Source organism: Cynoglossus semilaevis, chromosome 17, assembly GCF_000523025.1.
Source record: "Cynoglossus semilaevis isolate Cse_v1.0 chromosome 17, Cse_v1.0, whole genome shotgun sequence".
Classification (NCBI taxonomy): Eukaryota; Metazoa; Chordata; class Actinopteri; order Pleuronectiformes; family Cynoglossidae; genus Cynoglossus; species Cynoglossus semilaevis.
This window is the reverse complement of record NC_024323.1, coordinates 9,452,867-9,479,783: the sequence shown is the minus strand read 5'-3', so window position 1 is coordinate 9,479,783 and position 26,917 is coordinate 9,452,867. Positions and strand designations below refer to the sequence as shown.

At 40.5% G+C, this 26,917-nt stretch overlaps 2 protein-coding genes across 3 annotated transcripts; both read left to right on the top strand.

Annotated features, from left to right (window-relative positions):
* Positions 1–1,230: 1,230 nt before the first annotated feature.
* On the top strand, positions 1,231–19,381 carry aclya (ATP citrate lyase a). Of its 2 annotated transcripts, XM_025064212.1 has the most exons (28): positions 1,231–1,383; positions 3,669–3,838; positions 4,776–4,898; positions 6,324–6,386; positions 6,537–6,727; positions 8,019–8,098; positions 8,956–9,086; positions 9,346–9,464; positions 10,102–10,238; positions 10,318–10,379; positions 10,460–10,577; positions 10,986–11,140; positions 11,580–11,673; positions 12,176–12,317; positions 12,400–12,568; positions 12,650–12,754; positions 12,840–13,036; positions 13,656–13,737; positions 13,819–13,929; positions 14,016–14,143; positions 14,520–14,613; positions 14,730–14,884; positions 14,981–15,131; positions 15,219–15,362; positions 15,468–15,581; positions 15,683–15,765; positions 16,068–16,144; positions 16,541–16,635. In XM_025064212.1, exons 2-28 carry the CDS (start codon positions 3,680–3,682, stop codon positions 16,633–16,635), a joined length of 3,279 nt encoding a protein of 1,092 aa, XP_024919980.1. In that variant the 5' UTR covers positions 1,231–1,383; positions 3,669–3,679. The 2 variants fall into 2 exon arrangements, with proteins under 2 accessions (XP_024919980.1, XP_016896092.1); XM_017040603.2 differs by lacking the exon at positions 1,231–1,383 and having other exon boundaries at positions 3,680–3,838; positions 16,541–19,381.
* LOC103393104 (kelch-like protein 11) lies at positions 18,858–26,078 on the top strand. Its single transcript, XM_008329946.3, has 3 exons — positions 18,858–18,980; positions 20,728–21,198; positions 22,551–26,078. Exons 1-3 carry the CDS (start codon positions 18,880–18,882, stop codon positions 24,133–24,135), a joined length of 2,157 nt encoding a protein of 718 aa, XP_008328168.1. The 5' UTR covers positions 18,858–18,879; the 3' UTR covers positions 24,136–26,078.
* The last annotated feature ends 839 nt before the right edge of the window (positions 26,079–26,917 follow it).

The following is a 26,917-nucleotide window of genomic DNA, read 5'->3' as shown; positions in this document are numbered from 1 at the left end:
GAAAAAGTGAGAATAGTGGATTGAGGTTGGAAGGAAATGATCATTTTAGGATTATTTACTTTGTATTTCACTAAATTCTGACAATTAACATAACTTTTTTTTTCTTGCTTCAGAACAACGACCGTTCACATAAGTATGATCTGCATCGTTCCAGCTAATGGTAGGCCAAGGACAGATCATAATCATGGACCTCACATGTTATGTCAGAGTTGGTGAGCCGGTTTAGTGCACGAACTAGATAATAAACAATATCCACCAATCAACACCAGTATAGGACAATGGCCCTGTTTCCACAGACGGTGGCGTGTGTGTGACGGAGCTACAAAGTCCTGCTCAGTACCTATGATACCTTCACATACACACCGGAATTTTAAAAACTCCTTTTGTCTTGAGACGTGACACGTCGTTGTTTTTCTGTATTACACCATAAAAGTATCGAAACTGATATATTAATAATTCATCAATGAGTTCAGACACTAATTCATATGGAGACAATACGAACACTATTAAGCTAACATACTGTAGGACGTAGCTGGTTCCATGATTTCTTTATTCACTGTCTGTGGCTCAGTCTTTTTATCAATTCGTTAAACAATTCCACAATGCCAACAGTAACTTTAACAATAACGATTCCAAATATATCCACCACTTTTAACATAATTGAAAAAGGTAGATTGTATAATGGAATTAATGTAAATTATACACTTTATGTACAATTTAACAGGGCCAAAAAGTCATGAATAAAACTTTTATTTATTTATTATTATTATTATTATTAGTAGTAGTAGTAGTATATAATGGTCCAAATCTACCAGGAACTAATTGTGCAATAAATGTCAAATTTAAGTTGAATCTAAAGGTTTATCACTCTCTGAAGCTTCAAACAGAGTCTGAAGAAACATACGCACCCTCATTGTTCAATGTACATATACAAACAAATATTTTTATTTCCTTTTCTGTTAAAGCACGGAGTTTCTTCTCTCTGACTTTCGGCTTTTTACACAGCTATTGTCGTTATTATTTGTTATACATTTGTTGAATTCGGTTCACCCAATAGCCAAACCTCGTATTTATTCCTAGCGCTTTGCCAGTAACCCTGCTTTTTCCTACAGTCCCTAAAGACTACAAGAACTCACCAATCGAACCGTACAAAACTGTCCAATCAGAGGACAGTAAGACATCAGCCAACCGATGGGCAGATGAGACAAAAGTCCCAGGAAGGTGTTTCCTCCCGCACCACTGCTCTACACGCAGTCGGCAAGAGAGCACTCAGTAATCCATCCAGCCATCCATCCATCCATCCATCCATTCACTGAACCAAACAACGAACCGATCATCGAACCGACCAAGAGCACAGACCGTAACCCGAACAACACCAGAGAGGTAATTTAATTTCTCTTTTATCTAAGGTGATGTTTACATTTGCGTATTAGTGTACTCTCAGTCATCCAAAAATCAGGAGATTAAAATAAACTGGTTGAGCTGCTCGGTCATCCACACTCTGTTCAGTCTGTACCGCTGCAACATTGTGGTTCTTGCAGTAGAGTTTAAACCATTTAAAAGTGTTTGTTATTTATTGGATAATTTGTAATTAGAAGCCGGGACGGAGCTAAAATAGTAAACCCGATTAAAGATTGTGCAACACCAAGCCCCCCACCCCCTAGGTTTATTCTACCGTGGTGGCTTTGAAGTGATCCATCTCCTATGACTATTAACTATGTCTATAAATGTAGCGTTATACTGGATGGGTTGCATTGTTTTGGTCAAATGTTGCTCTTACCACTAGGGTGAGCACAGTGCACTGACCCCTTTCCTGCACTTGGATGTTGTGCTGGTTGTTTATCCATAGACCACTTAGAATTGAACAAGTCCTGAAGACAAAAAAACTGACTCTACATCCATACAGTACAGTTACATGTTTTTGGACGAGTAGGCAGAATATAATTGCAATTTCTTAGAAACAAAGTTATAGATTCAAGTATGTTTTCTCATATGTCTGTTATATATCGATGACCTAACCAGACATTCATCCTTGTAAACCAGAATTCAGTTACTCTTATCCAGAGCCAAGTAACACGATTAAATAGTGGAAGAGTAAAAATGGCGGAATGTCCCATGACGCAGCCATATATGTGACAGGTGTATGAAATGAATATACTGTCCAAATAAAACACATAACAGGTTCATTTTCATGACTTTTAACTAATCATAATTATGACGGCTAATGAAACAGCCTTAGCAGCAATTGTATCAATTAAAACCAACCTGATTAGATCGGTCAAGAGTCATTTTGTCAAGGGCATGATGACTTTAATAAGGGCTTGACATCAATGTATATATGTGTATATCTATGTATATACACATATATATCTATATATGTATATATATACAGTACATATATGTACATGTATGTATGTATGTATATATGCATGTATATATGTATGTATATGCATGTATATATGTGTGTATATATACATGTATGTATATATATATACTGTATATTATAGATATGTATGTACATATATATGTATGTACATATATTATAGATATGTATGTACATATATATGTACGTACCTATATATGTATCTACATATATGTTTATATATATATATCACCAGCTGTAGCAAAGCAGTGATATCTAATACATCTGACAGCTCCAGTTAAAAAGAGAAAGCAGGTGATCTATAAACCCAGGATGGGACTTGGATAAACCAGCTGTGCCTGGTCTGGGACCGGCACTGTGATGACTCAGGGACTACAGTGATCAATAGTGAGAGGGGTCTGTGACAGTGCCATAAATTAATTCTGGGAATGACGAGCCTGGGCTCCACTGTGGTGATGGAGGTCCAGTTTGCAGCGACATCAGGGCTTTTAGCTTAATGAAACATGGAGGAGGAAGAGCAGGTGCTTCATCCCTGCAAGGTTACCCAAGAAACACAGCGGTTGTCACGATTGAAGAGGGGGTAATTAGGGAAGATCTATTGTAGTCTGGTCTAAAACGGTCAAGATCCTTTTTTATTATTGCCCATTTGATCTGAGGTACTGACTGGTATTTAAAGACTTATATTTTCCATGTATCACAGCTCTGTCATCAGGTCTTGCTAAATTTCCTGCTCGTCATAAATGCACAAATTGGAATTTTCCCTCATTAGTCCTCTGAGAACACTACATCTTTTTTTCTATTGAAATTTGAATTAAAATTCAAATAAGTTACCTTCTCATATTTGTGTAACTGTGAGTTTTTTGTGTGTTCACAATGACATCAAAAGTTAATGTGCCACATAATTGACCTGTGCTCCTTCTGCTACACAAGCTCTCTTTTTGCAATTACAGTATAAGATAAGGAAGTCGGAACAATTTCTGCTTTGGTCATTCAAACTAAGGTGGATTTTGTTACATTGACATTGTAGGTTAGGTTTGAAAAACTTCACAACTTTCACAAAATGTTCCCATCTTGGTTTCCTAATAGATTCAAAAGGGTTGTAATCGAAAGAAAGAAAAAGGTTTTCCGCCAGTTTGTTTGTAGATCAGATTAGCTGAGACACAGCTAAAAGGAAAGCCAAATGTTGTTTTTGTTTTCATTTGAAACCACAAACTAATGTAATTAAAGAAGTCAAATAAAACAGTCCATATCCTTCCACTCATTTATATCTCTGTTTTCTGTACAGACTGAGTAGTCATGTCAGCTAAAGCTATCTCCGAGCAGACAGGAAAGGAGTTCCTGTACAAGTACATCTGCACGTCAGCCGTTGTTCAGAACCGATTCCGCTACGCCAATGTGACGGCTGAGACCAACTTTGATCGACTGGTGCAGGAACATCCGTGGCTTCTCACAGAGGTAAGACCACCATCGCCTGAATGAGAGGAGTGACGTTCTGATTTAGTTGGTTGGTGTTAATGAGGACAGATAATAAAACACTGCTAGAAGTTTCCTCCTGCTCCCGATGTAAACGGACTGTTTTCATAGTTTTTTTTAATCACTCTGTGACTCATCTTAAAGGAGAAAATGTTGCTCATGATCTCTCTCTTCCTGAGATTTTTTTTTATCTAGACAGAACAAGGAGTCAGAGGATGTGCAGCGTAGATACAGGCAGATATGGGCTCTTCAAGAATTGATTAGGAAATTGCATTAACTTTCACCTCACCCCCCGATCCACTGCTCACTGGGCAGCTTCCAGATACTAATGGCTTCACTGTCGTACGTCATTCCTTTTATCTGACTTGCAAATAAGAGGATGTGGGCTCTGTTCGTAGGAGTGTGATGTAATTTGCCGTCTATGTCAGAAGGGAATGAGATGCGTTAGTGACTCCTCCTGAAATATTGTAAAGTTAAGTTGTGGTTATAAAAATATTATAATATAATAAATATGATAATATATAAATATATAATATAACACGATTAATAGTGTTTTATAATAAATATTTTATAATAAATATCATAAGAGACATTTGACAGATGGCTAGTTGATGCCCCACAGCTTTCAAAGCAAAGTATTTTTATATTGTTTTCAAATGTTTTATATGTACTGTATAAGTTTTTCTGGTCTGGCATTAGGTTATCTCATGACAGAATTGTAGCTAAGTTCCGTTAGCTTTTTCGTCAAGCTACATTTAGCAGCTTAGATATTTTCTTTGGCTGTGTTTAAACTGCTGTTTTTATTTTTTTGGCTAAATTAATTACAAAATATGTTGACATAAAAACTAAATATAGTTTACTGAAGTGTTTAATGTGTACCTCATTACATTTTCTTTTTCTTTTTTCATTTTTCTACCAGAGGCTGGTGGTGAAGCCAGACCAGCTGATTAAGAGAAGAGGAAAGCTGGGCCTGGTGGGCGTGAACCTGGACCTTCATGGCGTCAGAGAGTGGCTAAAACCCCGCCTCATGAGGGAGACAAACGTACGTCATTATTCTTCATCCCTTGTTTTCTTCTTCTAAGGCAAGTAACCTCACTGACCGTTCCATGGAGGGCGTGCACGTCTTCGATCTGCTGCTCTTTCCTTCACCTTTCTCTCTGTTATCTGCTGCCGGTTTCTCTTATTTTGTTTTTTTTTCTTGACCATCTGATTGCAAACAGTTTTATTTCTGGTTGTAAATCAGTCCCATCAGCCTAAGCGTGTGCCCCTGTCAGTCCATCCATTTAGGAAACATAACCACAGCACAAAGAGATGCATCACTGCAGCAGACAGACTGCACGCTGCCTCATAAAACAAACTGTGAATTCTCCGGAGATACCGAGGACCATTCAGTACCAGGAAGACGTTGCGTTTTTGTGTATGTGTGTGTGTGTGTGATGAGACTGTCAGCAGCTCCTGGTGCCAGCACATAAAAATGAATGAGGCTTCATATTTGTTCTAGATGCTGTCTCAGCTCATTGACTTCTCTAGTCTTCTAGAGACTAAATTGTCGAGAAGATTTTTTTCCAGAATATAAACAGTCGCATAACCGCACTTTTATTTACCGTCATCTTCTTCGGTTGGTTTAGGTCAATTATTTTTGGTAAATTTTTCACTACTTCAATGCATGGATCCATTGAAACAGAACTACTGAGTTACCTCTGTCCAAATGTATGAAATGTTACTTTGAGCTACGTTAGTGTTTGCACTAGCCTGAAGCATCGTTAGACCAAAGTGAAGCTAATTAAAGCACAATAACACAACAACACCCAAATCAGTGGCTAAATTAACAGTGCTAACGACAATAATAAGGCAACAGGGTGGTGCATTATATATGGATATTCGTCTGGGTTGGTGTTACCTGATCTGTATTGCATTTCATATGTCATGTTTTATTTTTCCTGTGGGGAGTAAACAGCTTTTTCCTGTCAGTCTTCCTCTCAGTGAAGCGGCAACAACAGCGTTTGTTTACCTCATTAAAGCAGAGTAACTGTGGCCTTTTCACTTTGTTTTGTTTCATGGCATATCATTAATCTCCCTGGCATTTGGACTCCTCAGAATGGCAGCCGTCCTCCTGTACCTTTTTTAATATATTTCCCCTTCTTTCCGCCTGGCTGCTGTCACCCACTCCCTGGTTACTTCTTAATGCAGTCTCTGTAAAAGCCACTATCAGTCACAGTTTTAAATGCGACACAGAAATGAATCAAAGCCATGAATATTTGCATGTTGAATGTTAATAAAAAAATCAATACAGTGTTGTGGAATGTTGATACAGTATTATGAATTGAGATATTTCAGCGCATTCATATTTTCTTGTTATATATCCTTTAAATACAATTCTGTTTTTTAAATTTAATTTCATGTTTACTCTTCTAAATAGTAGTCATTTTAATATTAATAATAATATTATTTTTATTATAATCCTCAGGTGGGAAAAGCCAAAGGAGTCCTTAAGAACTTCCTGATCGAGCCCTTCGTCCCCCACAAACAGGTACGTCCGTCACTCCACCTGTTCCGTTATTTATTTATTATTTATTCCTAGTGCAGATGTGACATTCCACTGCGATGCATAAATAAACCAGACACTGCGATACATCAAGACACTGGTAAAATATTGTCCTTGGCGTGGTCCATTTTCCAGGAGGAGGAGTTTTATGTCTGCATCTACGCCACCAGAGAAGGAGACTACGTGCTGTTTCACCACGAGGGAGGGGTGGACGTAGGAGACGTGGATGCCAAGGCACAGAAGCTGCTGATTAGGGTGGATGAAAAAATCAGCGAAGATGCAGTAAAGAAAGAGCTGCTGACCCACACTCCAAATGAGAAGAGAGAGTAAGTGGGTGCAGAACACTGTCGGGGGTTACAGTATGTGCAGAACTGTGTGTCTATGAAGAGTTGTGGAGTTACGTGAAGGTTTAGAACATAGCATGGCTTGCTATGATGTAAAATCTAAGACTAAGATTGTCTTAAGATTGTAAAAGAAAAAAAAAAGATTTTGCTTTGACCCCACTTCGGGGCCGTCCCCTACTTTGGGAACCAATGGCCTTACAGAAACAAGTTCACCAGTTTCAGGATTATTTAGCTGTTTGTCTAGGTATGTGGCTTATGTGATAGACCTGCTGGTTTGGCAGCATAATTCTTCACTGTCTCACTTTGTAAAAAACAGGTTATTCATTGAAGGACTGTTATGACTGGATAGAAAAAACGGTTGACATGTCGTTGAGCTGTTGAGGCGATGCTTTAAGGAAGAAGGAAAAATATGATTTACTTCCTCCTTTGCGTGTCAGAAACTATCCAACTGGGATTTATAGGCAGAGTGAGAACAGGACGTACTCAGCCAAGAGCGTTTCTCCAACACGTCAGCCCATTGTCAGAAGTTAAACTGGACCCCCTCACCTCCCACCCCCCAGGGACAAAGCAAAGGTCCAGGCTGAGAGTGACTCAGCAGTCATGTCTGGTTCCAATTTGATAGAAAAAAAACAAAAGAGTACAACATGACTTAAAGGGGGGAGAGTTGGGGTGAGGAGGTGAGCTGCAGTTGTCAGAGTGACTCCCCAGAAAGCTTCTCCAATGTCAGCCAGGCCGACAGGGCCCTGCCAGGACGTGGCGTCGTGAGAACGCAGCCGTAGAGATGGATCCTCCTCCTCCTTGTCTTACTGGGGAGAAAGAAAATGCTTCCCCGCTTTTTCTACCAATCATAACTTGATTCTTTTGTCAAACTAAGTCACGATCTTATAACATATGTATGTATATATGTATGTATGTATATATGTGTGTATATGCATATATGTATATATGTGTATATATGTATATATATATATATCCACATATATAAACATATATACATATATATATGTGTGTGTATATATATATATATATATGCATATGCCAATTATCAAAAATGCATGTTATGATAATGGTTTTTATGAATGAACATAATGTGACTAGTCTTTACTCTGATCTTCCTGTATGACAGATAAGAACCCCTCAGTAATGATGACCAAATGTCCATTTCCCAAGTTTGGCTGTTCCACTGATGATTCTTTAGCCTCTAACACAGCTGTGTGTTTAAACCTACGGTCCAAGTGTTTAACTGACTCTCACTGGATTCATCTCTTTACAGGATCCTGGCCAGTTTCATCGTAGGATTGTTCAACCTCTATGAAGATCTCTTCTTCACATACCTGGAGATCAACCCACTGGGTAGGTTGGCCTTCGTATTTTTACTAAACGTAGACATAGAGAAACAGATGATTTTGTGGTTTATGAAAACCCCCGGTCCGAGGACCAGTGACTGTCCTCAGGTCATTTGGTACACGGACACAGTGGAAAAAGTGCTATTGATTCTGCTCTCATTGACTTCCCTGATATGGATGTGTGTGGGTCAGCTGGTGTACATGAAGATGGACACAAGGAAATGGTTAGCTCTTATGTGAAAGTGATTCTCAAGAACTCAGAAACTCTGCCCAGGAAACTACCACAAATTGCATTAAAGACTCACAATTGAGATCATTCCGAAGAACAGCTTGTTGTTGTTATGTCATGAGTCGTCTATTTCTACAGCTCTGCTCCACTTATTAAGGCATTTTCTTTTAAAAACAAAGAGATGAAGTCACAGCAGGGATTCAAACGGTCGTCAGTGGAGGAAAAAGGAAAGTTAGCAGACAAAATAAGTTCAGCACTGCAACACATTTTCCTGAAACTAGCAGGAAGTGAATTTTTCCTGTGATCAACACCAAAGTAGGAGCTGGCTGAATAATTGATGCACTTGCTGTTTGATGAGAGCTACGTCTGTTTATTAAGAAATAACCAGGGATTACCACACGCCCCATGGCAGCTGTGCTGAGAATGGTCGGGCACTGTCGGCTTTGATGTTCCACATCTTCCTGCGGAGACAGGAGGAAGGTTGTGGGCCACCCAGAATCCTCTGTAGTTTTCCCCTGACCTATTCAAAGTTCAGACACTGTGTGAATGTAACATCACCTCCGGAGATTAAAAACCTCTATGATTAAAAAAAACAACAAAAAAACGTTTCTCTTCTTCTTCCTCTGTATTTTTAGTGGTGACAAAAGACGGAGTTTACGTGCTGGACATGGCAGCCAAGATCGATGCCACGGCTGACTACATCTGCAAGGCCAAGTGGGGGGATGTTGAGTTCCCACCGCCCTTTGGGAGAGAAGCCTATCCTGAGGTGAGAAGCTGTTTTTGTGGCAATAAATCTCAGTTTAGTAGCTGTAATAAAAAAAAGTGTCTGTCAAAGAAATCAACTGACACTTGTCTAGGCTGATGATGCTTGGCATTGGTGCAATAGTGTATAACGCACATAAATGAAGTGGTCCTTGTGAGGGTCCTGCTCTGATTGAGGCTGCAATCACCCACAGTGCATTGTGTAAGCCCTCCCTCCCTCTGTCCCTGACCTTTCCACTGACCTTTTATTTTGACTCCTGCAGGAGGCGTACATTGCTGACCTGGACGCCAAAAGTGGTGCCAGCCTTAAACTGACCCTCCTCAACCCCCGAGGCAGGATTTGGACTATGGTGGCAGGGGGAGGTGCCTCGGTGGTCTACAGGTACTACATCACCACAAGAGAAGGATTTGCTGATAAAAAAAAACAATGTTGGACACCGAAGATTCTTTTTGATTGACACAGACATCCATTGGAAAAACGCTTACAATTTTCTGTAAAACTAAAGGTTCAAGTGCATCCGAAAATGTGTTTGAACTTTTACTCAAATTCTGAATACGTACAAAAATGAGACGCTATAACGGACAGACAGCAGTTTTAAAATGATTCCGTTTGATGTTCTTCTTCTGTGTCGGTGAAGTTGTCCCTTGACATGAGGCCCATTGTGGTGATTACACCAGCATAATTGGGTTTAGTCTTAGTGTCTGAGCTGCAGCTTTGCCGTAGTGAGATGGATTGTGCTGCAGCTCAGCCTCCGCTCATTCAGCTGCAGACTAAATTGGATTCTAAGCCTTCTGTGGGAGAGTGGGAAGGATTGGCTCGGTCGTCTGTCCCGTCTGCTCTGTCGGGCGTGGAGCGAGACACACAGACGCATTAGTCATGACTAATTATTCCCTCTGTGGAAGTGTGTGCTGTGCAGTGAAAAAAAATATGATTACATAATGTCGAGCTCGAGATACTGTTCCAAGACTGGAGATATTGCGAAGCCGATTTTGCCATCAATTTTCCTTCTTTGTTGCAGTGACACGATCTGCGACCTAGGTGGTGTAGATGAGCTGGCTAATTATGGAGAGTATTCTGGGGCTCCCAGTGAACAGCAGACCTACGACTACGCCAAAACCATCCTGTCGTTGATGACGAGAGAGAAGCATCGGGATGGTAGACAAACTTCCTCTGTTCATCGTTTGCCATTTTAAATAAGCATTTAATATTAACATAGAATAATAATATTTTCCAGGAAAGGTTTTGATCATAGGGGGCAGCATTGCAAACTTCACCAATGTGGCAGCCACCTTTAAGGTACTGTAAACAGTTATTTCAGTTGTTAGTCGTGAACTCTGCAGAACAATAATTAAAGTGGGAGTCTTTGTCTTCCTAAGGGCATCGTCAGAGCAATCAAAGACTACCAGGAGCCGCTGAAGGAGCATGAGGTCACCATTTTCGTCCGCCGTGGAGGCCCCAACTACCAGGAGGGTCTCCGAGTGATGGGAGAAGTTGGTAGGTAACAGAGCTTCGTCAGCAAGAATGGACTGGTTCAGACCAGGTTAGACAGTTTTAGACGTAGACATAAGGTTTCAGGTGGTAGTGGATTTTCTTTTAATAAATAGTGTTATTAACATGTGAACACTGGCTAAGAATAACACCAACTTAGCCTAGGAGTACAAATAATAAAATAAAATAAAAAATTTAAAATAAGAAATGTGCCGTAAGACAGCAAAAAATACACATATAAATACAAATAAAGCTTAGATTAAAGTAAGCTACAAAATTGGGCCAAAAAAGCTAATTGTTTTCCAAATATACAAATAGTTGTAAGCTACAAGGTGTTGAAAGAGTTAAAAATGCACCTTTTTTACGGCATCGAATGCCACACTTTACTGACTCATCACTTCCATCTTTTCTAAGGTAAAACCACAGGGATCCCCATTCATGTGTTTGGCACAGAAACTCACATGACGGCCATTGTTGGCATGGCCCTGGGCCACAGGCCAATCCCCAACCAGCCTCCTGTTGCTGCCCACACCGCCAACTTCCTGCTCAACTCCAGCGGCGGCCAGTCGGTATGACACACTCAGGATCCACCCTGACAAATGGGCAGTTATGATGTTGACTCACTTCACTACAGACCTTATATTAGTCTGACCACTAGTAAATATTCTCCAACGACCGTCTCTCCATCAGTGGTCCCTGTTTGGTTCCTTTTACTGAACCAGATTATCTGAAGCTCAGTGGCTCCCTTGTGTGACAGCACTGCTGGGCATGACGGAATGCTTTCAGTCAAAGTGTTCGTGAGACTCAGTCGTCCGGTGTGACTGCCTCCAGGCAGCCGTTAGAAATGTGCAAGTCATGGGCTTTTAGCCTGGGCCGCAGCTCCATGTATGTGTGCAAGAGAAAAGTGACTGAGACCAGTACATTATACATATTATTACATGGTATGAAGTCATCAAAATGAAAAGTGGTTTAAACTACCAGGTAATGTTTGTGTTCCATCATCTGCAGACTCCAGCCTCCAGCAGAACGGCCTCTTTTTGTGAGAGTAAAACCAGGATCGAGGGCTCTCCGACCAAGAAGGCCAAGAGTGGAACTCCACAGGGTTAGCAAACACACACTGACCACGTACTCACACGAACGTCATGTCTGAGTACTCAGAGATGCTGACACGTTCAGGTTTTTAGACCGAAGTCGTGGACTGCGTGCTGTGATTTCTGGAGTTATTGCGCCCTCCTCGGGCAACAAATAGGCCTTACAAGCTGATGTGGAATAAATCAAAATACAGACCCACATGTACACGTTTTTCCTCATTAATAATTTCATAATGTGGAATTAGTCACGAACAAAAACAGGCGTGAACCTGCAGTTATTTGTCTTTTTGTTACAACAGAAAAAACAATTTTATTTCTGTATATTTAGGAATGTTGATTTGACAATATCACTATTAATTGAGATCACAGCTACTGCGCTAATAATCGTATGAAAACTTTTAATTTTAGTTTGACAGCTGTAATATATATATATATATATATATATATATATATATATATATATATTTCCTCTTCTTAGACTCTTCTTAGACAAGGTTTTTCTTCCCTGTGCAGCCAAGGCAACGACCCTCTTCAGCAAACACACCAAGTCCATCGTGTGGGGCATGCAGACTCGGGCGGTGCAGGGAATGTTAGACTTCGACTACGTCTGCTCCAGGGAGGAGCCGTCTGTGGCAGCTATGGTCTACCCATTCACGTAAGGCCGTCTCCGTGTCGTCCGTCTGATCTGTAACACCTTCGTATGCCGTCACCGACACTTTAAAATGGCTGCCTTTCAGGGGAGACCATAAACAAAAGTTCTACTGGGGCCATAAAGAGATCCTCATCCCTGTGTATAAGAACATGAGCGACGCGATGAAGAAGCACCCTGATGTGGACGTGCTTATCAGCTTCGCCTCGTTGCGTTCGGCCTTTGATAGCACCATGGAGACCATGCAGTATCCACAGGTAAACATCTTGGTTTGCCCCTTGAAAAGAACTTTTTAAAATCAATTTTTAAAAATCAAATCTCAATTCAACTTCCTCTAGATTCACACCATTGCCATTATCGCTGAAGGCATCCCTGAAGCTCACACTAGGAAGATCATCAAGGCAGCAGATGAGAAGGGGGTTACAATCATTGGACCGGCAACTGTTAGTCTTCCTTCTGTTTTACGACAGTATTGTTTACACTTATTCACGCTCTCTCCTCATGACAGTCATTTATTTGTATTTCTAGGTCGGTGGAATTAAGCCAGGTTGTTTCAAAATAGGTAACACAGGGGGAATGTTGGATAACATCCTGGCCTCCAAACTCTATCGACCAGGCAGCGTGGCATATGTGTCCCGCTCGGGTGGCATGTCCAATGAGCTCAACAACATCATCTCCCGTACCACCGATGGTGTTTTTGAGGGTGTGGCCATTGGCGGGGACAGGTGTGTAACTTTAACTGGTTAACTCATGCTAGTTAAATCTCTAGTAAACACAAAGAATAATATTATTGGTCTTAGTTCAGATGTTTGATATTTAGTTTTGTCCAAGCTGAAAATTGAAAAAAATATTTAAAATTGATTGAAAATAGGTGAAAATAAGTGTCTATCAATATGGTTAAAAAGCTTAATGTGTGTTGCAAAATTATCAGTACCTTTAAAAATTAAAATAACTACTTACTAAAGGCCACAATGCTGCTTTACTAAAGGGTACAAGGCTACTTTTACTAAAACCTAAAGATGACTATATATTGTCCTAGTAAAGGCTGAATGTAACAAAAGCTAGCTGGATATTAGCTGTTAAAAATTATAACTAAATGTAACCTCAATACAGCCCAATATTAGCAAGAGACATAACCATAACCAGAAAATGGCAACCAGAAAGGCAAACAAAACAAATTGAAACCTAGCAAGGAGATGGATATTAAATACTGGCTAACATTGAACTTTTCTAGTAAAACATTAAAATGAGTTAAGGAGCGCTAGCAAAAACTATCCTAACACTTTCTGTGTTAATGTTATGCTAACGTCCTGATGTTTTTTGTTTTTTTTAATGACTCTGTAGATACCCAGGATCTGTGTTTACTGACCATGTGCTGCGCTACCAGGATACTCCTGGAGTAAAAATGATTGTGGTACTAGGAGAGGTCAGTGATACATCCACACACTAACACTGCTACTGTACTGTAGCTAACAGAGTTAGCGTCTAACATGTCATGCGTCTACAGATTGGAGGCACAGAGGAATACAAGATCTGCCAAAACATAAAACAGGGCCGCATCACCAAGCCTGTGGTCTGCTGGTGTATTGGTACCTGCGCCACCATGTTCTCCTCAGAGGTGAGACCGCTGAGTCATTGCTTCTATATATATTAATTAATATTAGTTTTGGTGATATTTCATGTTGTCCCATGGCGCCTCCTCAGGTTCAGTTTGGTCACGCAGGTGCCTGTGCCAACCAGGCATCTGAGACAGCAGTGGCCAAGAACAAGGCTCTGAAAGAAGCCGGTGCCTTTGTCCCGAAGAGCTTCGATGAGCTGGGCGAGGTGATCAAGTATGTACAGAAGGTTTATTTATTTATTTTTATATTTACTTTTTTACCCTATTTTTATTTAGACATGTGTGTAATACTACCCTATTTTTATTTAGACATGTGTGTGTAATACAAAAAATACCATTGGGTCACCATGGTTACTGATAAATCTGTCAAGAAGCTGTGTATACTCAATGTTAGTAACGCTACACTGCCCCCGTGTGGTTAAATGCTAGAAGTTAAATGCTAGACTGGACAATTGCTATATCACAGACTGTACCATGCTGTGAATAAACTAACCTATGGAAGTCTGCTATAAAAACACAGTTTTATTGATAAAAAGGAACATATGAATAAAAGACTATTCTCTTAGATGAGTTCTTTGTCATCTGTGCAGGTCTGTCTACGATGACCTTGTGTCCAACGGCGTTATCCAGCCAGCCCAAGAGCTTCCTCCTCCAGCTGTGCCAATGGATTACTCCTGGGCCCGTGTGAGTACGCCAATGAGAGTCCTTTTATATATATATATAATAGGACATTTAGCAGGAAAGAGCTTTGCTATTATTTATTTAATCTGGATTCAATGGTGTTTTCTTCCCCTCTGCAGGAGCTGGGCCTTATCCGTAAACCAGCTTCCTTCATGACCAGCATATGTGACGAGAGAGGTCAGGAGCTCATCTACGCAGGCATGCCCATTACGGAGGTCTTCAAGTCAGAGATGGGCCTGGGGGGAACACTGGGTCTGTTGTGGTTCCAGAGGAGGTCAGTTGGTTCACCTCTGAGCCAGATTCCTTTAATAAACAAACTCAGGAAACCACATCATCGTTGTCACCAAGTCTTTCTCTCTGTTGTCTTCAGGTTGCCCAGGTACGCCTGCCAGTTCATAGAGATGTGCCTAATGGTGACTGCGGACCACGGCCCTGCTGTTTCTGGTGCACACAACACCATAGTGTGCGCACGAGCCGGCAAAGATCTCATTTCCAGTCTCACCTCGGGTCTCCTCACCATTGTGAGTCGACACTCGTTTCTGTGACGCATGTCAAGTCTTTACTAATCTGTAAAAATGGAGAAAGTGAATCAGCGGTCTTCTCTGTAGGGGGATCGTTTTGGAGGAGCTCTGGACGCTGCGGCAAAGCAGTTCAGCAAAGCGTTCGACAGTGGGATGCTGCCCATGGAGTTTGTCAACAAGATGAAGAAAGATGGAAAACTGATCATGGGCATCGGACACAGAGTCAAGTCGGTGAGGGTGGAAATGAAAGGATAACATCTGCAGAAGGTCGTCATGTTCCTGGAGAGTTGCTGTTTAACAGGCTGTGTTTTTGTGCGTGTGTGTGTGTTTCTTCAGATTAACAACCCAGACATGAGAGTCCAGATCCTGAAGGACTTTGTCAAGCAGCACTTCCCCTCCTCCAGCCTGCTGGACTATGCTCTGGACGTAGAGAAGATCACCACGTCTAAAGTAAGATGAAATACTTTGTCATGTAAAATACTACTCACTAACATGATATGTTTAGTGTTGACACGTCTCTGTTTCCTCCCCTGCGTGTTGTTGTGCATCAGAAACCCAACCTCATCTTGAATGTGGACGGCTTCATCGGCGTTGCCTTCGTGGACCTGCTCAGGACCTGTGGTGGTTTTACAAGGTGAGCGAGCGCAGAGGTGTCACACATGACCAAAAACTAAGGATCAAGTTGAGTAAAATGACAAAGTAATATAGTATTCACACAGTATCCCTTTTTTCCATGGAACTTTTTTTGATCGTTGTAAATATGTTTGAAGGTTTACGTGTGTCACAGGATTCTTTTCATAATTTCAAAGATGGATCTTTTAAAGTGTCGATCGGCCGAAGTCCCTAATACATTGTTCACAGAATGAAATCTTTCCGTGTGGTCCTGGAGTGTAGTGCTGACTGGTCTTTCCTTCTTGTCTTATTGTTCCACCACAGAGATGAAGCTGATGAGTTTGTGGAAATCGGAGCTCTGAATGGAATCTTTGTCCTGGGACGGAGCATGGGATTCATTGGTGAGTCAGTCCAACACACAGGAGACACAGTTGTTACTTTAAAAGGTTTTGTTTATCACACAAGAAATGTGAAAAAGCTTTTTAATTAAACAAAGTAGCAATACTTTGATTTTACTTATCAAAACATGAATGAAAAATAAATATCAATATATATATCAATCAAATAAAAGATAAAATATAAGAATAAATACATTCAAATAATATATATATATATATTTCCAATTAAATAAAGTGCAAATGACACTATTAGCTAACCTATGCAGTTGCAATCTGAAAGGTGGCGCTGGTGGGCCATGACCCTATGCTTGAGAATCACTGATCTAGACTTAATTATATTCCCATATGTCTTTGTTTTATCTTGTGTGTTTACATAATGTCATTGTCACTAATATTCAGGACACTATTTGGACCAGAAAAGACTGAAGCAGGGTCTCTACCGCCACCCGTGGGACGACATCTCCTACGTGCTCCCTGAACACATGTCTATGTAATCAAAAGGGATTCGTACTCACAGGTCCTGTCACGCACGCTGTAAATCTTTAGGCTCTCACTGTGATCCATCAGTTTGCAGCAGTGATGTAACATCAGTGTTGTAAATGTGAAGAGTAGTAGAATAGTAGAATGTAATAGACCTGTTGTTTTGTACTCCTCATACGTACTCCTCATCCCTGCTGTTCTGCGACTAACACAGAGCTGTGGAGTCAGAGTCGATCCTATTCTTCAATGTAGCGGTTTGACTGTCGTCAACTAAACCTTAATCCCATACAGTACGTTTCCACTGAACAGTACCAGCAATATTGGCTCTATTTCAACAGCATTCCCAAAACTTGACTGCGATACCGTGTTAACTCCTATATACTGTAATACTGGCTCAAAGACAGGGAGTGGTTTTAATGCAAACAAAAGTCCTGGTACCTGGTTTACCTCGTAGCTTCTTATCTCTGTGGTGGAAAAGTAGTTGCATGATACTACAGTACATCCAGCTATGGAAATGCCTTTGGCTTCCACACCGAAGTACTGTACAGTACATGCCCCCCCTCACCCCGTCAAAAAGTATAAATGATATGTATTATAGTAGCATGTACTGTACACCTGACTCTCAGACTGTTGTGTAACTGTGCTATACGTATCCACCACTGGCTTGTTACACCAAACTAATACGTAGTGCAATAATATAGAGTAGAGATTTATTTATGTATAGATGTTTTCACAGAAGCAACCGAAGAAGACAAAGATAAGATGCTGTTTTGGAGCTTAAGGTGGCAAATGGGACAATTTTTCATGGGTTTCAAATCATTTTTCTCAGCTGTTTTCTTGTCACGAAGATGTTTTTCCAATGCATCCATCCAGACGTACTTAGTCTTGTGTCAAGTTTGCAGTTCAGCTCATACCGATAATTCTTTGTTTTCCAGTCTGTTATTATAATTATAATTATTATTGTTATTATCATTTGCATATAATGCAATTAAACCAGTTGAATCGCAGGTCAGAGAAAGTGCAAGCCTGTAGGAATTTGACTCGCGTTCCCGAGCACGTTGTTAGCGGTCGCTTCCTCTTTATCACATAGAATGAAAGTGCCAGACCAGGCTCTCATTGGAATCTAACAAGATTATACACTAGGTAGGTCTTCAAGGTTTCCTGTGAATGTGCCACCACTGCAGAAAATCTTGTGAACAATCCAGAAATCATACCAGCGTCGTCACAATTGTTTCTCCTTAATGTGAAAAAGAAAAACGTGCCTCCATGATACTGTTTTTAAAAACTGTGTTGTTTGAGTCAAGTAGGTGTAATTGATGTGATAATAAAGGACAATTTAAAACATATTGGGTAAGGGGGTGTTGTACCAGTATAAATCTTTAAATGTGGCCATTTTTGACCTTGTTTTTTTAGGAGCATTTCAGATTATCACAAAGGCAATTTACTCGTTCTGGGAAACAACTAAGCTTTTGCATTTTGGCTATTGTAGCTTTTTTTCCAAGTTAAGAACATAATTATTTTTGCTAAGTGATCAATTTAAAAAAGTAAACGTAAAAAGTGCTAATAACTGAGCTAATTTTAGCTGTTGGATTGCTAACTTTATTTGATCCCAGTTAAGAAATGTCTTGGCTACACATTGAATAACATTTTTTGCTAATTTAAAAATTATTTTCCCTTTGGTCATTTTTCTGAAGTCTGGGCCCTGAACCCTTAGCAACCAGGAAGGGTTCAGTTGCTTGTAGCAGCTAGCTAATGTCTCCTTTGATGTAGTTAGTGTTTTTTTTTTTTTAATTTAATCAAAGGAAAAAGTTTTTGTTTTGTCACAGCTGTAATATTTTGGCACTGCTTTTTTGTTTCTTTAGTAACCATTCATTGGAAAGCTCTGGAAATGTTCACTTTTATTTTGGAAAATGTATTATATATTTTACAGGAGGATATAAACCCACACCCTTACAATATACATTGATATTTCATGAGCTCATGTCATAAAACAATGTGTTTCTAAATTAAACAATTTTAGCCTGTTAGCTAAATTGTCATGCATTATATCCACCAATCAACATTGTAATGTCGATGTGGTTTCTTCAAGCCTGTTTCAGTGAAATTAGTCACAGCAGTTAATCACCAATCCTTGGTTAGAATATTCAATCATCATCATCATCATCATCATCGTCAGTGCCTTTGATAATGTGATAGTAACATCTTACAAACAGTTTAAAAGAGCGTCTTGTCCAAAGATACAGTACCTTTGGCCAGACATGTCCAGTGTTCAGTTAGAAGTTAAGGGTGGTGCTGCGACAGACTGCATGTGGCCCACAACTTCTTTCTTAAAATCTTTATTTTATGGATCTCCATCAAGGTAGGGACTACATTTTCTTTTTGGAAAATAATAAATCAACTGTATTTTGGCCTATGTTCTGCTCCATCTGGTACTAGACAGACACGTCTCAGCCCCGTGCAACCACAGCTTGGAAATAGGGAACAAAAAGCTGGTCCTTTGGCAGCACTGACAAATCCAAAAAAGGTTGAAATTGTCTAATTTTGAGAGATTTTCTCATGATCCTGAAGTCAAATTATTTTAATTGTATGTTACTAACGATAGAACTATTTGAAACGAAGGAAAGTGCTGGCTGAAAGAAGAACAAATGTCTCATGTCCTAGAATGTGTTGAACTCCACCTATAACAAGTTTAATTGATTGTGTGCTGCTATTGTGGTATGTATGTATGATCAAACGAAATAAAAATCCGCTAAAAAGTAATGTATAATGAGGTTGTGCGGCCGAGGCATTCGGCCATTGTGTGGTAAACTCTCACCTACCTGAGCTAATTACAGTTTTTGTAGCATTAAGGTAAACCTGATTGAATATTTTACTTGACAATTTAATAACACAGTCAAAGGTGTTGCCTTACATGACAATGACCTAATATTTGACTTCCCTCTTGGGCGTGCCTGTGGGCAGATCACCTTGTACATGTATCTTAATCACATACCTGACTGGCACACCTAATCCCATAGCTGTGACACTTGTTATTAACTGTACCCATACTTTCTCTGCTATTACCTCACATTAATCAATTAGAATAAAATGACCCAACTTCAAACTCTTGGTAGTGGCTTGGTCATGCTGACCTAGAAAGTTCTGTAGACTATAATGAAGAAGAAAAAAACACAAAATGGTTATTATCGTTAATGATCCAGTTAGTAGGAATTAAAATGATAATGATTATTATTATCATCTGTGAATGTCACTTTGGAGGTGGGTATTAGACAATTGATTTACTGTTACCATGCATGCTGTAAAAAACAAACAAAACTGTATATACTGCTTATATTTCGTTATCCCTTTTGTCTTTGTTTATTAATATGCTCTATTAATCCATATACATCGTAGCAGTAATAGTGTAGCATGTTTGGTCTTTTTTTCACTCTCTCTGCCCACACTTAGGGTCATTGCTGAGACTGCGTATGTTATGAGTCGTGTACACCGAGCTGACAAACTGTTGATGATGGGAGTGTTGCTGTGTATATTGTATTGACCACAACCTATTGCTGTGGTGGTCGTATGCAACTGTTTGCAACTGAAACGCTACCAAAAGAACATATACGGCGTCACGTTCACTCTATCCCTCGAGATTTAAGATTTTAAACCTGCAGTAAAAAAAAGCAGAGCTTGGTGCTGACTTTGCTAAAGTGTTGACGTCACAGACAACCCGCACGCACTGCGCATGTCAGTGAGTTGCTCTGTTTACCAAGCAGAAGTTGGTTGCTTGTTCGTAGTTTCAAAAGACCGATTACAACAGTGTTTTGATGTTAAATGAAGCTTTTATTAAGTAGTATTGACCATTAGAAAGACATGTGTAATCGGTAGCTTATGTAAAAGTAAATTATATTTTGGCTTTTTCACTGAAATGTGCTTTATTTGGACGGACGTACATGTGTGACGTGTTCTCCTTTAAACGCCGCGGATGTAAAAGTTCCAATAAGAAACGCACTTCAGTGAGGGCTCTCTGTTTTGACTCCGTGGATGTGTGGCTGCGTATGTCGCCTCCTTCCCCTCACTAGTTTACTTCATTTCCCCTTTCTGCTTTCCTCCGACGCCGGCAGCGGAATGGCAGCGGCGGCCCCCAACCCGGAGGATTCAACCAGAAGCAGCAGCGGCGGCGGTGGAACCGGCACACCCAGCGCCCTAACAGGAGACGGGGACGCGGAAGAGGCCGAGGACTTCACGTCTTCGTCGCACTGCTCGGAGCTGTCTCGGCGGCAGAACGACCAGAGGAAGCAGGGCTTGTTCTGCGACGTGACACTGGCCTTCAGCAGCGGAGCAGCCAGCGGCAGCATCCAGACCTGCGAGTTTTCCGCCCATAGGTCTGTCCTGGCGGCGGCCACCGACTATTTCACGCCCCTGCTGGGTGGACAGTTTTCCGAGTCCTTGTCAGGAAGAGTAGAGATGAAGGAATGGAGCTCAGAGCAGGGGCCTGACCCGGAGACTGTGGAAAGTGTCATACAATACATGTACACCGGAGAAATACGTGTCAGCACCTGCAATGTGCACGAAGTTCTGGAGCTGGCAGACAGGTATGAGGCCTTTTATTGAATATTGATTTTATTGGTTGATTGTTGATATCTGGGTCGAGTTGGTTAGATAAGTATATGGCAATATATGACATTCACGATGCGCCAATATTGCTATTTTCTTAATTAAATCGCCCATTTTCACTTGTCAGTCCTATTAATATTTTAATTATGTTTGTGCTTGTGCAGTATCTAAGTAAATGCACACAACTACCCGAGTTTTAACGAGTAAAGCTTAGGAAGTAAGTCGGAAGCAGAATTGAAAAGGCTATTTCCGGCTACTTTTTTGTCGTATGTTATGGTGCCACTTTTCCATATTTTGTAAAATGACAGGAGTTCAGCTAACCCCAGCAGACTGTAGTCATCTGTTAGCTACTTGAATGCATTTTCGTTGCCATAAAACAAGAAATGTCCCAAATTTTTACGGACAACTCAACAAATAACATGTTTCATGTTGTATTTGAGACTGTAAACTTCAGGTAGGAAGTGAGCCTTTAGGGAGTGGTCCTATTATCACTTTGGAGATGTAGCAATAGCATCAGAATCAGCTTTCCTGAACAAGCCTTGAAGCAAGTCTTAAACAGTTTGACCATGGGTATTTATTAACTCTATTTCAGTTACTACGTGCAAACAACATACACAGCAAAACAAGGACTGCACAGGGAAAAAGTCCAGGTCATCTAATCTTAACCCTACTCTTTTAGATAATGCTTTATTCTTCTCAGCTTGTTGCTGCTTAGACCACACTTCAAAAACAGACAATTTAAGGCAGTGTTATTTTGATCAGATTTATTAGGCAAACACACAGCACAATGTAACTGTTATTTGTCATGCATATAATATTATAAAATGCCATGGTTATTAGGTGTGGTTCTTTGTTGAATATATTGTTCAATGTGCATGTGTAACGTCTAAGATTACAACGAGACCAAGCATGCAGATCACAAGTGGCAGAAGCATGAAATGTGTGAACGAATGATATTGTTATCCTAAATAATAACCACCAAACAATGTGAAAACAAAACAGTTGGGTTGTGTAAATGTAATAATGCTGCAGATCCTAGGAAGTTAACTCTTTGTATTCGCACACCGCAGCTAACATGAAGAGCAGTAACACAGGGTATTGTGTTAACAGTAACCAATTATGTATATTTACAAATGTATAATTTAAATTTAAAGCTAAAATTGATATGCTCATCTGTAGAACAGTCCAGAATTAAGGTTTTAGTCCCAGGTAATCTGTATCAGCCACCTTTTCAACAGGTTGCTGTAATACTTACTGATGGAGGCAAATGATGTGGCATGAAGAACATTGAAATTAACTGCTGAAATGAAAATGTTTTCCTTTATTATAGGTTCCTACTGGTGCAGCTGAAGGATTTCTGTGGCGAGTTCCTAAAGAAGAAGCTGAGTTTGACCAACTGCGTCGCTGTGCACAGTCTGGCCCACATGTACACCCTGGACCAACTGGCGCTACGGGCTGCAGACATGATCCGACGCAACTTCCACAAGGTTATTCAGGATGAGGAGTTCTACACGCTGCCGTTTCACCTGGTTCGTGACTGGCTGTCCGATGCAGAAATCACAGTGGACTCCGAGGAGGTTCTGTTCGAGGCAGTTGTCAAGTGGGTACAGAAGAACTCGGATGATCGAGGTCGCTACTTTGAGGAGCTTTTCCGTCTCCTGAGGTTGCCCCAAATTAAGCCCACCTACCTGACTAGGGTGGTGAAAAATGAGCGATTAGTAGCTGCCAACGAAGCCTGTCTTCGGCTGGTGTCGGAAGCTGTGGAAGGCCACGCAATCCGTTTTGAAAATCTCAAATCTGCCGATATGGAGCTCTGGTCTTCCCACATGGCTTCCTTTCAGCCACGTTTTGGCCAGAACATGGACGTGATCATGGTAGTCGGAGGAGTGTCCGAAGGGGGGGACTACCTGAGTGAATGTGTTGGCTACTTTATTTATGAGGACCGCTGGGTCAACCTACCACATATCCACAACCACCTGGATGGACATGCTATTGCTGCCACAGAGTCCCATGTCTACGTAGCTGGTTCTATGGAACCAGGCTTTGCTAAGACTGTGGAACGTTACAATCCCAACCGCAACACCTGGGAGCAGGTGAGTAACTTGACGACACGAAAGCATTCCTTTGGCTTGACCTGCATCAAGGACATCCTATACAGCATTGGTGGACATGGAAACTTCAGTCCAGGTTTCAAAGACGTCAGTGTGTATGAGCCTGAGCAAGACAAGTGGCACAACTTGGAGTCGGCACCCAAAATCCTGCGGGATGTGAAGGCGGTTAGTGTGGAGGATCGCTACGTGTACATCACAGCACGCACGCCTGTGGATACAGACAATGAAGACGGACTGAAAACAGTGACCACTCGTTATGATACAGAGAGCCGCCAGTGGCAAGATGTAGATTCCCTCCCTCTTATCGACAACTACTGCATCTTCCAGATGGCTGTGGCTTCCACCAACTTCTACCACACAGCCTCCTGCTGCCCCAAGAGCTACACGGTGCGGGACGAGGTCGCCAGGCCCAAGATCAGCCTGCGCATCTCTGACGAGATCCTGGAGAGCCTGCCTCCAGAGGTCACCAGCATTGAAGGCGCCGCCATTTGCCACTTTGATGAAGATGTCTTCATCATCGGAGGCTGGAAGAACAGCGACGACGTGGATAAGCAATACCGTAAGGAGGCTTATCGCTACTGTGCTGAAAGAAAGCGCTGGATGCTACTGCCACCCATGCCTCAGCCTCGCTGCCGAGCCACTGCTTGCCACGTTCGCATTCCATACCGTTTCCTGTATGGCTGCCAGCGGTACCCCATGCCGCAGAATTTGGCTCGTCAGCGAGACCGCATGCAACAGATGCAGCAGCTTCACCGACGCACCCTGACGCTGCGCCGACAGCTCCAGTCACAGATAGAGTGTTAGGTTGATGTCGACTTTAGCTCAGTATACTCACAGTTGTCTCTGGCCATTCATAAAAAAATATAATTCAAATTCCTTGCAGGTCGAGTCACCTACATTCTCACCCAGAACTCTGTGCCATCTGGTCAAATATTGTGTTGTGAAAAAGCCATTGAATATTTGAACATAGTTGAGCTTGTGAAACAGGCTGGAAGTGTTTAAAACATATACAGGTTCACTGATAAATTGACATACTACATGTCATCCGGTTTATTCCTCTCAACACATTTCTCAAAGTATTATGGTGTTAAATGATAGTTTTTAAAGAGAACATGATGGAATTGTTATGAATTGCAAGATAATTTAAATGATAAAGTATGGGCAGGCACTACATGCAGTCTACAGCTAGACTATAGGAGACTAGTTGGACACGTTAAACGTGTCCATTCAGATGCGCTTTATTTTGGCCCTCCATTTGTTTTTTGTTTTTTTTTTGCAGTTATATTGAAAAAAATACTTGAAACTAACAACTAGCACCGTTTACCTGTCAGGATAATATTTGTTGGTATTATCAACAAACCATTTGATTACTTTTGAAATCCAGTTGAGATTCTTCCAGGCTTTTTCCTAGGCTTTACTATGCAACCAGAGTGGAAAACACGTGGCTACGTCCCTTCCTTACCCGTGTCTCTGAAATCAACAGGTGTGTAGCAATGTGAGTTGGCACACGGCAGATGTAAAAAACATGTGAATAAGAGTGTAAAAAAAAAAAACCCCAAAACAAACGACCTAATATTCCTTTGTCAAATATGTTGGTGTAGATGCTGTTAAATATTCTAAAGCTGCATATGTACCTATAAATGTAAATTGATATTCTACATTCCTTATTTGCTCCATGTGACGTAAATAACCACATTCCTGCATTGTTTCCAAATTACTTGATCGGATCTCATTCCACTGTAACACTGTGACAATCTCTTCGTGCATCAAACAGTCTTACTTGTCCGTCGGTGTTCTGTTAGAACGACGGTTCTTGCTGCTGTGGTTCAACAACTCAGCCGGAATTCATTTGGAGAAGCGCGTTTCATGTAATAGTTTGCATTTAGGTTGTAGTCTCTCTTCTGGTTCAACAGCAGTACCGAAAACAGTTGTCATTTATGTTGCTCATGTGAGTAGTAATGTTTTTTCCCCATGGTTTAATAAAGGAAGAGTAAGCTATAATGTTCCAAAAACCTTAAAAAGATAAAATAATTATTTTGAGATTTCCTGATGCAGAATCCGTCGATTTAGGCTCTGCATCGATCGCTATACATTACCAGTGGCTTAAACATTCCTTTCTGTTGCACTTTTCGCCGGTTTGACTATAATTCCATTAATTAAAAAAAATGATAGATTATAAATATGAATATGTGGAAAGTTTGTGTGTGTGTTTGTCGAGGGTTCAATTGTTGCCCTGTAAAGAATGGTCTCCCTAATGGCACTTTTTGTTTTAATATCTTACAGAAGCGTTGGGGTTGAAAAAGCACTTTGACTTTGCTCGTTTAGTTTGCTTCATATCAGACGAGGTGATTGTACTTTAACATTTTCCAGGCGCCTCGATGTTATGTTTTGGTCTCTGAAAGAAAAAAGGAAAGGCTATTATTATTATTATTATTTTTGCTAAATGTGTTCTCGTATGTCAGAGTCTTTTGTTGAAGGACTTTGATGCCAGCTGGGTGTATCTTAAGGAATGACAATGTTCTTTTCTGTCATCTCTGTCCTCCACCCACCACCCCACCCTATTTCCAAAGGATAATCAAAACTAATAATTATGTCCACATGATGTCCAAAGCAAACAGCACTAACGACAAAGTGATGCAAGCTAAGTCATTTAATTTGCATGTGATAGTTTGACGATGTGGCAGTAATATTGGATGTAACAAATGCTGATGTCATCACTTGCAATTAAAGTTGTTTTGTAAAACAGATGCTTGTAGTCATAGGTTTTCTTAGATGCTTTTACCGGCAGTTCTGTAGCACCTCCTTTTGGTAGCTAAAACTATTGTCATTACTTCCCACACGGACATAAATTACAATCACAGCTATTGTTTACAAACTCAACTGAACTTAAAAAATGTATTTATTCGAAATGGGAAAAAATTTTTACAAACTCAACTGAACTTAAAAAATATATTTATTCGAAATGGGAAAAAAGTGTTTTGTTTTGGTGGGGTTTTTTTTTTCTGTTCTCAATTTATTTAGTTTATATTTCAAAAGTCAATCGTGGCACACTGACATGTGTCAATTAAGATTGAATTAACTGCACCTGGTTTTGCAGGAATCACGATGGCACTGTACTTCCAATGGACACGAATGTCATGTCACTGCCGCAGGATTTTTGGATTTTTCTTCTCTACTGTTGTTTTTTTTTAAATGACATTTCATGGATATGTTATGTTTTTTGATCAATGCCCAAAGTATATGCTTGATATCAGATTCTGGTTGAAGGGACCTGACGTGACCAGAAGAATTGAGGTATTTATAGGTTTTCATCGTTTTTCTATTACAAATTACTACTTTCTTCTGACCAAATGTTGAATAACGTGCAGTTATTTATTTATTTTTTTTAAGAAGGATGCTGGCATCATTGAAACATGGAAGGTAGAACTGACTCCATATGAAGAGCACAATACAGTAAGTAAGTTGTCCTTTTTTGACCAATACCATACCTTTAAAACTGACTGGGATTTTTTAATGCCTTTTAAGGTGTGCATTGAGACTTTTTACTTTTTTGCATTTTTGCATAAAAATAAAAAGTCCACAAAAT

What these genes read in the sequence shown, in the direction of transcription:
- aclya (XM_017040603.2), top strand. Translation starts at nt 3,680, where the DNA reads ATGTCAGCTAAAGCTATCTCCGAGCAGACAGGAAAGGAGTTCCTGTAC. An exon ending in GGTGCCTCGGTGGTCTACAG is followed by an intron (nt 9,465 to 10,101) that starts GTACTACATCAC and finishes TCTTTGTTGCAG; the next exon opens with TGACACGATCTGCGACCTAG. An exon ending in AGACCATGCAGTATCCACAG is followed by an intron (nt 12,569 to 12,649) that starts GTAAACATCTTG and finishes AACTTCCTCTAG; the next exon opens with ATTCACACCATTGCCATTAT.
- LOC103393104 (XM_008329946.3), top strand. Translation starts at nt 18,880, where the DNA reads ATGTCCAGTGTTCAGTTAGAAGTTAAGGGTGGTGCTGCGACAGACTGC. An exon ending in TTTTATGGATCTCCATCAAG is followed by an intron (nt 18,981 to 20,727) that starts GTAGGGACTACA and finishes CGACGCCGGCAG; the next exon opens with CGGAATGGCAGCGGCGGCCC. An exon ending in GTTCTGGAGCTGGCAGACAG is followed by an intron (nt 21,199 to 22,550) that starts GTATGAGGCCTT and finishes CCTTTATTATAG; the next exon opens with GTTCCTACTGGTGCAGCTGA.